The sequence below is a fragment of the Typha latifolia genome, chromosome 9 (assembly GCF_019914945.1).
Source record: "Typha latifolia isolate L0001 chromosome 9, TyphaL0001v2, whole genome shotgun sequence".
Taxonomy (NCBI): Eukaryota; Viridiplantae; Streptophyta; class Magnoliopsida; order Poales; family Typhaceae; genus Typha; species Typha latifolia.
The window spans coordinates 11,059,884-11,073,458 of NC_133094.1; the positions used below are offsets into that span (position 1 = coordinate 11,059,884).

The following is a 13,575-nucleotide window of genomic DNA, read 5'->3' on the forward strand; positions in this document are numbered from 1 at the left end:
CTGGAGTTATATATAATTATCCCTAATAAATAGGGTGAAAATGATAACTTACAACACCTTGGGGTGTTTTTGATAAAATTCCATCGTCAAGATCCTAGCGGGGAATGTCTCCAGGATCATCCGATCTGGACCCACACTGCCTGGCTGGGGACCCGGTCGTGCACAACAAACCACATGTAATACCCCGGCGGCGCCACCTCCGACGAAGGCGGCGCCACCACCTCGGCCACGTAACCCATCTCCCCGACCTTCTCCATCCTCCTCAGCCCCAACATCACAACCCTCTGGTTCATCCCCACAGCGTGCGTCGCGAACCCCGGCGCCACCGCCGCCACCTCCACCATCGCCCCCTCCTGCACCCCCTCCTCCACCTCGAACCTCACCGTCACCTCCCCGCCGTACCTCACCTCGGCCGGCGCCTCCAACTTTCGCGGCCGCCTTCCGTCGTACAGCGCGTCGAGGTACGGGGGCAGGAATGCCTCCAGGCTTAGCTCCGTCGGGAACTCCACGCCGGCGAACACATAGCCCATGTGCGGGTTGCTCCCCCCGACAGTCACCCTCCCATAGAAGTCCAGGGCCGCCGACGAATGGTATAGTCTCGGGATTCCCGTCGGGTTCAGGACCTCGAACCGGCGGCCCACCGGCTCGTCCGGTCGGTACAAGACCGGATTAAGCACTGGCTCGCGGGCCAGTTCCCAACCGGCCGTTCCGGCGCCGGCACCATTGATAATGATGACGTCACCCGTCGGCAGGAGCACCATGTCACCCATGACGCGCGGCATCGGCATTTCTTCCATGGCCCAGGCCGGGTCTGGGTCCGCCGGGAAGATCCTCCCGCAGGTGTGAGATGCGGGGAGAAACGTGCCTCCGGACGCTGCGGCGTACGAGCCGCGCGGGGCGCCGCCGCAGACGAAGACCTCGGCGCGGGTAGTGCCGCCGCCTCCGCCGGAGGGGCGGAGGGGGAGGAGGACAGAGGACCCGGAGCTGGGGTAGTTCCTCGGGACGCCATCGGGAATGTCCGGGAGGCGGCGGAGGGAGCGATCCCCTCCAGCGAGGGGGTCGAAGACGACGGCTCGGGTGTTGGCGAAGACGAAGAGGGCACCGTCCGGGAGGAGGTGGAGGAAGGGGTAGAGGTTGTCTTCGGAATTCGCGTCGGTGGTCTCCTCAAGAAATGGGAAGTCAAAGAGGGGGATTTCCTCGTTCCGCGGGTAGAACTCGTAGTTAAACTGGCGTCGGCCGCCGAGGATGATGACACGGCCTTGGGGGAGGAGCTGGTTGGAGGCGTACCAGCGGCGGACGGAGAGGTAGGAGGGGAGTTCGAGCCAGGAGGAGGAGGGAAGAGACAAGAGTCGAAGGGAGCGGTCGCCGGAGTTGAAACCACCTGACTGGAGGAGGGAGCCGTTGGGTAGGAGAGCAGCGGAGGAGCACCACGGGTCGGAGAGGAGGGATAGGGGGAGGATGGAGGTGGATGCAAGGTCGAGGAGGGCCGAGTGGGCGGTGCAGTCGCCAGAGCAAGGGACGGTAGAAGGGAGGGAGAGGTTGGAAGGGCCGAAGTCGGTGCGGTCGAACACGAGGAGGTGGTTGTTGGGGAGGAGCTGCATGTGCATGGCGCAGATGCCGATGTTCGGGTGGAGGAGAAGCCACGTACCTCCCCCTCCTTCTTCTTCCACCGTTACTTCTTCTTCTTCTTGACTTTGGGTGATCAAGAGGAGGAAGACAAGGAGGGGTATGATGGTAATTCTTGAAGGTGGCATCATCGTCTCCGTCTTCGTCTTCGGGGGTGGGGGGGTTTCTTGAGGGGGTTTCTTGAAGGTGGTGGGGAGGAGGTAGGAGACGGGTAGAGAGGAGGGGAGACTCGGGAGGTGAGAGTGGAATGGATGGGCCAGGGGCCAGTCATTAACGCTTCATGCATGCAGGGATGCCAGATCCACTGCGGCCCCGGCTGTAGGAATTTTCTACAGCTGACTACTCGGCAGCTGCTCATTGTTCCATATTCTTTATATAGATAGAGCAGTGACAAGAGTTATAGCTCTAATAATTTAATTACTAATTATTACATTTAATATGATAAAATAATCAAAATAATAGCATGACAAATTATAAAAATACACTTTATAATATATAAACGAGAGAAAAAGAGAAGCGAGAGTGATTAAAAATGATACTTAATTAAGATAATATTTTTTTAAATAAAATAGTAGCTGATAAATATAAAAATATTAATAAAAAGGAGAAAGAAGTAGGTATTACTATACTAATATAAATCTGAGTGATTATTTACTTATTATATTAGTATAAGAAAGCTTATACTAACATAAATATATCTTTATTCTAGCTAAAAAAGATGGTAGTTATTATCTAAGCTAAATAACTAATTTAGCTCATAAGACATACATCTTGGGTAAAAGATGCGAGGAATAATTTCACCCTAAACATCCAATTGTGACCAAAATGATATCTTTAAACAACTAGTGGAATATGGTCCTATAAATGATATCAGAAAGTGCAAATCTGCAAGAGGATGTCTATTAGGCAATCCAATCATCTCTACTTCCTCAACACAGGCAAATTTGCAAGCAATTTCCTAACTAATTATCTCAATTCATTTGATGATACTTAAACCGTCTAAAAGCCAGAATTTCCTCTCTGCATTTGCATAAATTCACAAGATACATGTACTGGTATTCGAAGCGAACAAGACCTAGAAAGAACTTCAGCTGATGAGCAGGAAAAAAAAAATCATACGAAAATCTTTACCTGATCAATTTATGTCTTGGTAAACAACTCTTTTATGTCAACAGAGGAAAGTGATTTGGAATATTCAGAAATACATAGATACTGAATCTCGTTAGTAAGTATATTATGAATGGCAAGAGACTTCACCTCCGGAAAATAAAGCACTTCAGGGTCCTCAGTTCATGACCAAATGATGTTACAATGAACACAGACAATTAGAACGCTGCCATCAGCAGGAAGAATCTATTTATTCTACTATATTTGATATGCTCCTTAACTTTGATTCACAAATATGGATCAGAAGAATTTCTCATAATCCGGAGGCTGCTGGTCCCAGACGCCCATAAAACCTGCGAATATAAAATGTCACGTAAGATTTCAGAAAGAAATGCAAGGAAGCACAGACTAGATAACTATATTCATATTGGAATGTAAAGAAATCAGGAAGTCATCTATCCTTCTGCATCTACATTTAGCTGAAAACAAGGTGAAGTTAAACATCCAAGTTGGATAAGGCTACAGAAGTGACTGGATAAAGCTTGTCACAAGAATCAAAGTGATAAAAGCTAAATAAGAATGCAAATGCATGTATAACAGATTGCCCACTATTTAGCTAGCTTAGTTTAACAATTCAAACATGACATGCCACTCATAGAGATTGCAATGACTCAACTAATGATGTGTAGAGCAGGTGAACTTAGAAGCTTATAGATGAAAGAGTCATTTTACATCCACCAAATCAAGGATCGGAGAAGATGAAGTATATCCAGATTGGACAGGGATAAAATCATAAAACATTACCAGGACAAGTGTAGTTGGTAAGGAGAATAGTATACATTGATCATCAATTGAAGAAACATTTGAGCTGTAAAGACTGCAAAACTGGGTGGATAATTTGAACTCAGACATAAAGAAAGAGGATACATATCAGTTAGCCTGTGAATCATCATGAACCATGGGTAAATGTAGCATCAATGTCATGTATAGTTCATAATGGAACAGCTCTTTGTTAAAGATATTTGGCATAGATTGGTTCCTCAATGTGTAGGATAAATTTTACTTTCGCAGCCAAAGATTTAAGTATGAACAGCATAAGATAATCAACTAGAAACATGCTCTTTTCTAAATTAGGTATAGAATAAGTTTTGATTGATGTATAGTTGCGATTTAATCAAAATCCAGCCAAAAGGAGATTCTTGAGTAATTAGCAAATGTGATGCAAGCCACATGTTAGTTTAATTTTAGATCAAAGTATTGCCTCTTTTCTCATCATGAAGAAACTTAAGACTTGCAGGTTCCTTCTCCAACTTCCCACTATCACTTTGTATCTTTCTCTTCTACCTATGTCTCTCTCTCTTTTCTCCATAATTTGTTGGTCCATATGATATTCTCTGTTACCCCCAGAACTCCGGATAATTGTTCCTTGTTTGCTGTCAAATGCTAGATTAGTTCCTTTTGTGGGAGTTTAAGATTTGGTTCTTAGACACAGTTCAATTAGAAAAGACGTATCATTTCAAAACTTCAACCTGATGATCTATGCATCATATTTTCACCTAAAACTGTTGCAGAAAATAATTACATCAACAATGTTCTTTATTTCTCTTCAACGTTCAAATGAAACCCTAGAAGATGTTTCTCAAATTGCTGGTTATGAGAAGTCCACTGTTATATCAGTCATACCTGATTGAAGGATTAGTCTTTACCTGATTGAAGGATTTTGTATGCACCAGACTAGCTCTGGACATATTCAATGAAGTGCACTGGCTTATCGGAAGGAAAGGAGTGCCAGATTGTTGGCTCGATTCCACTATTGCAAGTACTTTCTAGTATAATTGGTAGTGAACCCAATTTCCCATCATGCACTTCTTTAATTTTAAAGAGAAATTTACTATTGAGTAAATAGGAAGCAATATTGTAACGTTAATATTATGAAACAAACACAAATTCTAATAAGTTTCAATCATATTTATGTGGCATAATACTAGTGAGATGATAATATTAGAATATGAAATATAAATACTGATGTAGTCTAACGGCTTAAGTTATTAGAGTAATTAGTGAGTTAACATGGTATCAGAGTAGAGGTTCTGAGTTTGACTACTACCATACCCATCTATTATTTAAAATATAAAATCTCTACCCATTTAAATTAAATTTACTTTTTTGGCCCATCAAAATGTCTTCACCCATAAGTGTGAGGACTGTTAAAATATGAAATATAAAAATCACTGTTTTCTAACAGCTTAAGCTTTTAGAGTAAAAGATGATACCATAATATAGAAAATATAAATATTCGTCTTACCTATATCTCCAAGAGATCCATATATGGAATCTTCACCAGGAAACCCCTAAAAGAAGAGGAGATGATCAATATTCAATTATTCATACATTAAACCATAAGAGACAAAAAGAATCTACAAGCACAACAATCCTACTAGCGTGTAAAAGTAAAACTATCTCCAGTAGGTTATACTCGAGAACAATAAAACCACTAGATCACTCAATATCAGGAACAAGTGACTGTGCTTACCTCTGCACCATGTAGGCCTATTCCAGCCTGAAGGTCTTCTTGCATTGATGGGCAACATGATATATCAGCTCCAAGGTAATCAGAGATAGCGAGAGTATAACCATCTTGCATACCGGGTAGCACATCTGTATCCACTCCATTATTCAGCATATTCTCCAGGCTAGGATAAATTATGTTATTCCTGCTTGTCAAATATGTCATATATCAGAAAAAAAAAAAGCTTCAACAACATAGCTGTCTAAGGAACATTACAGAACATGACAACCAAAAATCAAAAAGGTCCTCCAGTATGGAGTAGTTATGTAAATATGTAGTGAAAAGACAAATATTTTGGAGGAAAAGAAACATACTTTTGCTTTGAAGGATCACAACTACTGTCTTCAACTGGGGAATCATCTTCGAGATCAATCACTGTCACTGGTACCACTTTATCATTGTCTGGAACTCCATTGTAGTCATAAGTGCTACTGGTATTTTTACCAATAGACAGACCAAACTCAGCTGGTAGTTGCTTCTGAGATTCCAGAGATGGGCCATAAGTAGCAGGATGATCCAAATCAGGATCATCAGGTATCTCAGTAATCTCTGGACCTTCCATAAGGTTAAGATCACAAATTTTAAATGAGGTAGACTGATTTTGTTTTTCTTCTTCAATCTTAACTACAGAGTCCACTCCCATGTTAGGAAATAAGGTTGTTCTAACTTCTTTCTCTTCATCAACTGAATCAACCATTTCTTCATCTTGTGATGGTCTCTCAACTAAGGTAGCTTGTGTTTCTATGTTGTCATGGATCTTAGAAATACTACTCTCCTCAGATGCCTTTGATGGAGACAAGTTACTCTGTCCCTGAGCTTCTTCTACAGCACCATGTTGTGCAAAGCTTTCTTCCTCAGTCGCATGGACTGCTGCTGTGGATGCTTCCATATCTTGCATCCTCTTGTATGATCCCCTTTGTGCCTCTACTGATTCTACTGTCTGGTTAACAAGAGCACTAGAGATGATAGTTGTTGGACAATCCAGACTATCTCTCTGGTTTGTACTCTTATCCTCTAGGTGGCTAGCACTTGGAACATCATCCACTAGCATTTCAGTCACCCCACCAGTATTGTTTGCTACAGCAGTGCAATCTTGAGTGGTTGCTGGACTTCTATGCATCAATGATGACCGTGGCTTGGTTGGGACTTTTGCAAAGCCCCAAAGTTTCAACAGATTATTCCTATCTGTGCTAAGTGAATCATCATCAAGAGGAGTATCAGCCTTATCGTCCAAGGCATCCTCTGGTGAATTTTTCTTCTCCAATTCAGCTCTCTCAGCACTCTTGACTTCCCCAGCATCAGAGTTCGAGACCTTATTGTCATCCATCCCTTTGTTCATATTGATGTCACTCTCCCTGTCAGGCTGAGGGTCTTTCCTAGTGCTACATGAACTCGCCTTTGATCCAGCATCATCTAGCTCGGAACCAGACTCTCCCATACCCTCGCCCTTTGATGGTGGTCCATCTCCGGCGACTCCCGAGACACTACTGCCAGCTTCATCATACCCACCTCGTCGATTTATGCCATACCCGGGAGCAATATCTTCTTCATCATCCATACTATCAGAATAACCGCGGTTTCTCTCCATCCATGGCCTATTCCTTCCCCTCTCCCTTCCCCAGTCTGAATAACCTCTACTGTAGAACCCCATCTTTCGTCTTCCTCTGCCATTTTTTCGCGACCCCATATGATCATACTCATCATTGAACCTTCTCCGCTGCTGATTGACATCAGGACCTGGTGGATTCCCGAGCCGGGCAAGGGCCGAAGTCCTGCCCTCAATGAAGGTATGCTTTTCCCTCACTTGCACCTTGAAGTCCTGGGTGGCACCATTGGGCCAGCTCCCCTGGAGCGAGCTCGGAGGGAGCACGCCCTTCGCAACCAAGTATTCAGTGGCAAGCCGGCCAGCTTCCATAAGAATATCAAATTTGCGAGGAGGAGGGTAGAAGGGCTTAGAATTACCACGGCTGAAGCCGCCATGACCGTGGCCCCGACCAAAGGGCGAGATCCGTCCAGCTGCGACACCAAGCCCTAGCGATCCTGACCTCACTCCATCTCCCGTGACTCGATTCCTCGACTGCATCCTTGCTTCAATTCTACCTCGTTTCCTCCACTTCCTTCAAGCTCACTGGTTCATAGATTACCAAAAAAAAAGACCCCAAGAATTGGATCAAAGATTCAATCTTTTGAGCTAGAAAACCAAAAGGCTTACTTCTTTCAACTCAAACAAAGATCAGGTAATCAAAACCCTAGATTTCTCCCGAAAACCCTAACTTGCACAAAGAAAAGCTCAAGAATGGTAGGACCATCGAACTTTTGCATCTGAAATCGAAAACATATACCTTGAAGTACCATCTACTTCGAATCGGAATCCAACCAAGACCTAAGCAAATTTTCCATACTAAAACGCGCCAAAATCGAATCAATACTCGCGCCGAAGCACAGGAAATTCGGCTAATTCGAGGGGTTTCGGCCAGGATTGGCCCGCCGATCGCCTTGTAGTCTGGTCGATTTCTTCAACTTGGGTACGAAAACCTCCATCCAAGGGCAAATCCTTGGGTTGAGTCTCTGCTATTTTTTTCTTCGTTTTCTTTTTTCTTTTCTTTTTTTATTTTCGACGCAATACTTTCTAAATCCTTTCTCTAGTTTGGTATAATGGAAATGGAATAAACGCAGTACTCGTGGGGAGGGAAAAAAATAAAATAAAATAAAAGATTGGACACGTGGGAGTTTGTCATTGGAGAGCGATGTAACAACACGAGAACTATGCCTATGCGGTTCCTTGGACGGTAAGTTGTGACTGCGGATATTCGATAGCAGTATTTGGGCCTCGTGGGCCCAACAAGTGGAAGTGCAAGTAATTATACCGGCTATTTGCTTAAAGAATTTCTTAAATTTTAATAACAATAAAATTAGGCATAGTTTGTTATAATAAAATGCATATAATTGTAAAAGAAATGTACACAAGAGATTATATTTATTATTTTAAAAACTGAAGCTCCTCTTTGTTTAATGCCCCCTTTATACCCTTATTTTTAATTGCATATATTTACACACAGAAGGTATGGGTTTTAAAGAGTAAACATATAAATATGATATTTTAAAAGGTAGATAGCAATTAAAGAACTTTGGAGGGGTATACATGCAAAAAGCCAAAACAAAAGAACACTTGGCAAAATAATATTCATGTTGAAAAAATCTATTTCTTAATTTTGGTCTGAAGGATGTATATGATGGCATTCGCATCTGTGACTTGATCTTTCTCACTGTTGCTTTGGAGGAGTTGCAATCTTCATATCTAGCAATATATAGGTTTACAACTGTATCTAATCTGGAACATAATAGATAGAGAGTAGCAGCTCCACATCAAGCTGAGAGAATCTGAGGAAAAGAACAGCAAATACAGAGAAAAATCCTACTTGTGACCATGTCTTAGTAGTATTATCAGAGCTAACAAAAGAACTAGCCAGTCTGGAGGTGTTGTTGCAAATGAGAAAGCTTCAGTGATGGCAAAATTTCTTCACATTTTAATGATGAGATATTATATGGTATCCTTCTTTGAGTCAAGAGAATCATATAGCAGATTATAAGTTCAACAATCAAAATTTTTGTGGTCAGAAACACACTCGCACTGAAAAATGGAATAAGCACATGATTTCATAATTGTGGAAGCAGGATTTAAATTCCACCCCTGCGCAAAGGCTTCATTCATCCTTTAATACTTGACCAATCCAACCATGTCCACATGAAAATATCGGTCTAAGATTCACTTCTATGAACACGAAAACGGTAGGCAAATGAATCAGAAAAGAGTTTAAACAATTCCAAAGTCGTGCACTGTAACAATACTGCTTAGTGCTTGTAAGCATCTGTGTTGCAGGAGCAACTAAATTCATTGCATAGCTAATGGAAGAACTGGTAGCATGAATTACTACAGAAAAATCCACAGATTGGTATTCATATTGCACAAAAGATTGTTTTTCTGGCTGATACAACATGCCATTGATTTATCCAAATAATAATTATGAGAAAAGAACTAGCTTCTTTCGATGTTAAGGAGAAATATGTACCAATAATCTTAGCTGCTTGGAAGGTAATATAGCAGAATAAATCAGATAGTAATATAGTATAGAGCAGACAAACATAGATTACATCTGCAATACTGCAAAAAGGATCCAGAGGATACATGAGAAATGGATATCTGTTATATCTGAAATGAAAGAGGTAAAAGATGCTTTAGCAAACAGGGAAAAAATTCAATGGTTTTAACAAAAATCATAGTCTTTAAACAGATCTGAGTGCACGCGTCGCTGGTTTTTTTATCTTTGGGTCTATGAAAACCAAAGTAGGTAAATATTTGCGCTCAACACATATATAGGACTGGAATTTACAGCACTGTACTTATAAACCATATTTACATTAAACTAAGATTTGCATGTTTTTCTAGTATAGTATAAGAAAACATCAAAGTCAAACGGTACAATTCACTACAAGGCAAGAGGAAAATAAATTGATATTTGCATGAAAGAATAAGTTAAAATCTGATAAAAAGAACAAAACCTAGTTTCCTGTCTTCCTGACAACATTACATGCCAGAAAAAACAGAAAAGCCAGAAAACTGTCTAAACATGCCAACTAGGTTTTGACTTTGCATATACCATTCCAACAACATAGATGTATCATGTATCCATAAGCCAGAGCATGTGGTAGCTCACGATGATTAAAGCATGGAGACTCAGATATGACAGATATTGACGCTCCTCCAAATAACTGGATTACCATCCTGAATAGCATATGGAATTCAACTTTGGAATTTACTTAAAAAAAAAAAGCATCCAAAATCTCCTCTCTTTTTGGAAACTTGTGAACAAGTACTTTGTTACTCTAAATTTCTTATCTGACTATAGTGGAGTAACTTAACCTTAGGATGTTCAGGCTCTTTTAAATGTTTTGGAAAATAAGTTTCTATTTTCCTATTAGGCTATTACTTCATATTTCTCTTACTAGCTCTTTAATTTATTACATACTCTTACCATTTTCCAAGTACTACCTAAAATGGTCTATTTACTAAGAGACAGCAATATACTCACAAAGATCACAATAAAGTAAGCAAGGATAGAAGGAGGAAGATTTATCTACCAAAGTATCTGAGTTCTTTTCTAGTAGCCAGGCCCATAGAATTTCACTTTCAGTAGGTTCGGCAGTTTTGGTTGTTCCAAGTTGACAATCATCTTCATTTCCTCTAACCTACAAACATATGCAAGAAGCCCTCTCTGAATGCTTTATTATTAACATGCCATTGGCTTCTTAGAAGACATAATCAGTGCAATATCATCAATTTTTGGGTTCAACCTGACATAAAAATAGTATTTCGGACATACTTCAAAAGTTGACAATCTAAAGCATCATGAGATCAATCAGAACATACAGCACATAGAACCTAACAGCACAAACTAGCCAAAGAACAGATAACTCTAAGAAGCAGGTAAACTGTAGTAAATATTACACTACAGGCTATCTATAATAAGTTCACCAGAAATGTCAACCAAATAACATAAAATGTGAATGAGATTGCCACATACATACTAGAAAAGAAAGCACAAGATACATTGATTAGTTAATAAGAAGAAGTACACACCATTTAAATGTTAAGATTCGCTGCATTGCCACTGATAACAATCTTCCAAAAGGCCACAGAGGAAACATAGGAGAAGGTGAAGGAATTCCAAACAGAAGAACAACATAAAACTCATCTCTTCATCTCTTCATGTAAACCATCTACAGACTGGAGGCTCATTTCGAGACCAAAAGAATCTCTGGCTTCTTCGGTTTGCTCGGCGTATTGGGATTCGACCCTGTGCTTGGCACCATTGCAGTGCCAGACTCTTTTGCAGCTTTTCGCGCACCCTTATCTAGTTGAATCAAGCTACGAGCAGCCAATATCGCTTGCGGCATCAACTCATGAGAAGCCCGTGCATAAACGCAGCGAACTGCCACAGAAGCGGCATCCCTTACCTCCTTCGAGTTCAGAGGAGCAAGAAGGCAATGCCCTAAGATCCTAAGCACCGGCTGGAGAAGCTCCCAAGGGAGCGCAACCCTTGCTCCCCTCCTCTCCTCTCCTCCATTACAATGATTCGCATTGCCCCCATCTCCAATTTCCAACCTTGCCATCTCATTTGTAACGCTTCCAACCTTGCCGTTTTCTTCCTCCTCCGCCCCAAAGTTCTTGACTTCGATCGACGACGACGACGAAGAAGGCGACAGCGACGAGAAGGATGACAAATTGCGCTCCAACTCAACGTCATCGTCGAGCTCGAAGCGGCAGGGGCAGTACTGCCCGGCCCACGCGGCGACCGCCTCGCAAAGATCCAATTTTGAGCACGCGGGCATGAGGGCGATGCTCCGGTAGTAGCAATCGAGAGAGACAGCGATGATGCACGCGCGCTTCGTGGATTTGACGGCGACCTGCGGCTCCAGCGGCGGGGAGAGGATGGAGACGGAAGGTTGCGGTTGGGGCAGGGGAGGGGATCGGGGGGATCGGGGGACGGGGCGGGGGGAATGGTAGAGGGAAGGGAGGGAGAGGTCAGGGACGGAGACGAGGAGGGGTTTCCCGGCCCGGGATTTGACCTCGGAGGAGTAGACGGCGAGGAGGACGGCCTCGAATCCGGCGAGGGAAGGGGAGGAAGGGAGGCGGGAGAGGTAGAGGGAGGAGAGGAGGGGTAGAAAGGATACGACGACGAGGCGGAGGTCGGGGTCGGATGAGAGGAGGAAGGTATCGTACAGCCAGTGACAGAGGGGATCGTCGCCGGAGCCAGAAGAGGAGGAAGAGAGGGCGGCGGAAACTGCGGAGTAGGCAGCAGAGGAGGAGAGGAGGGAGCGGGCGGGGCGGTCGGAGTCGGCGAGCGAGGCGAGCTCCGGCGAGGAAAGGAGGGAGGAGAGGGAGAGGATGCGGGATCGAGCCTTGGACACGGATTCCCACCACGATTGCATCCCGCTAGGGTTAGGGTTCGGGTTAGGGAGGTTAGGTTCCGTGGCGGTGGTGGCGGAGGAAGTGGAGGAGGGGGATGGGGAACCGGCGGTGGACGGCATCGCGGTGGAGCAGGGATCTGGCCACCGCCGGTGAGTTTTTGGATCTTTTTCTTTTTTAGTCCTTTGCTTTTTAGTAAGGAAATGTGACCGTGGAGATCTCTATATACGTCTCTTACCAGTAATAGGTTGACCCCGTAAATAGAGCTGACTTCGACTGGATTTGATCCGATAAGAAAGCGGGTCGGGTCCAGATTTGAGTACTATTGTTTGAATAGCAATTATGATTCAAAAATTAAGCATGAACTCTGCACACACACACTAGTGAGTGGTTATCAAATTTTAGTTACTATCTAAAGATAAATTAGAAGAGTTCAGTTTTCCACAATCCATACAAAGTTATTCATGCAAAGATGCAGTCAATTAGAAGCATTAAATTACTTCACTTTTTTAGAAAAAATAAAAGATTTTATTTAGTTAACCGACCGTCACGGTTACAAAAAGCCTTATTGAAATTTGAGTCAAATACTACAAAATAGGGGGAATGTTTAACCTTCATTGTTAACCCGAAACCCTAACTCTATAAAATTATTGGTGTCACAAGAGATCAATTTTGAACAACTCCATACTATGCTGGTTGTTCTTGGAGTCATGCCTTATTTGCGATAACACAATATGTTGAATTACCTTCCATAATGTTTGATCCTATAAACCAGCCATTGAATCGGTTTAATTTTATTATCAGACCCTATAAGTAGTGATTCACGTAACTTCATTTTATTTTTGCAAAGTCACCTAATTATTCTTAATATTTAATTATTTTATTATGTATCTTAATAACATTTTAGTCCTAAATTTTTGAAAATAATTAGTTTATAACAAGTTTGTGTTTTAAATTTAATTTTTTTAATGCATATACTCTTAAAATATCTCTATATTTGCTTTTATATCTCTCTAAAGTTACTATTTACATGCTGCTCAAAACACATAGTTTTAATATGTAAAAAATTTTAAATTCTTATTTTATGTATGAATATCTATCGAGTAAACTACCATTAAAATTTATTCAAGTTAAATAAAAAAAGATAAAAATATCCTTATTTTGGTTTTCAAAGTAATCTTAATTAATGGTATTTTTATATTTTTCTGATAAATAACTTAATAATAACTAAGAAAACAAAATAAGAAAAAATAATAATAAATAACAAAGTAAGAAATAATAATAATAATAATTAACGCACATTCTC

At 41.9% G+C, this 13,575-nt stretch overlaps 3 protein-coding genes across 5 annotated transcripts; all 3 read right to left on the reverse strand.

Annotated features, from left to right (window-relative positions):
* Positions 1–116: 116 nt before the first annotated feature.
* LOC140795766 (aldehyde oxidase GLOX-like) lies at positions 117–1,757 on the reverse strand. The gene has a single exon (XM_073148525.1). The coding sequence runs from the start codon at positions 1,755–1,757 to the stop codon at positions 117–119; it is 1,641 nt and encodes a 546-aa protein (XP_073004626.1).
* Positions 1,758–2,742: 985 nt separating this feature from the next.
* LOC140795260 (uncharacterized protein At4g26450) lies at positions 2,743–7,933 on the reverse strand. 3 transcript variants are annotated; one of them, XM_073147735.1, is made up of 5 exons: positions 7,645–7,933; positions 5,617–7,430; positions 5,267–5,447; positions 5,039–5,084; positions 2,743–3,086 (listed from the first exon to the last, which is right to left on the reverse strand). In XM_073147735.1, the coding sequence occupies exons 2-5, from the start codon at positions 7,383–7,385 to the stop codon at positions 3,034–3,036; spliced, it is 2,049 nt and encodes a 682-aa protein (XP_073003836.1). In that variant the 5' UTR covers positions 7,386–7,430; positions 7,645–7,933; the 3' UTR covers positions 2,743–3,033. The 3 variants fall into 3 exon arrangements, with proteins under 3 accessions (XP_073003836.1, XP_073003838.1, XP_073003837.1); XM_073147737.1 differs by lacking the exon at positions 7,645–7,933 and having other exon boundaries at positions 5,617–7,175; positions 7,265–7,424; XM_073147736.1 differs by lacking the exon at positions 7,645–7,933 and having other exon boundaries at positions 5,617–7,531.
* Positions 7,934–10,885: 2,952 nt separating this feature from the next.
* On the reverse strand, positions 10,886–12,476 carry LOC140795464 (uncharacterized). The gene has a single exon (XM_073148021.1). The coding sequence runs from the start codon at positions 12,389–12,391 to the stop codon at positions 11,096–11,098; it is 1,296 nt and encodes a 431-aa protein (XP_073004122.1). The 5' UTR covers positions 12,392–12,476; the 3' UTR covers positions 10,886–11,095.
* Positions 12,477–13,575: the final 1,099 nt, after the last annotated feature.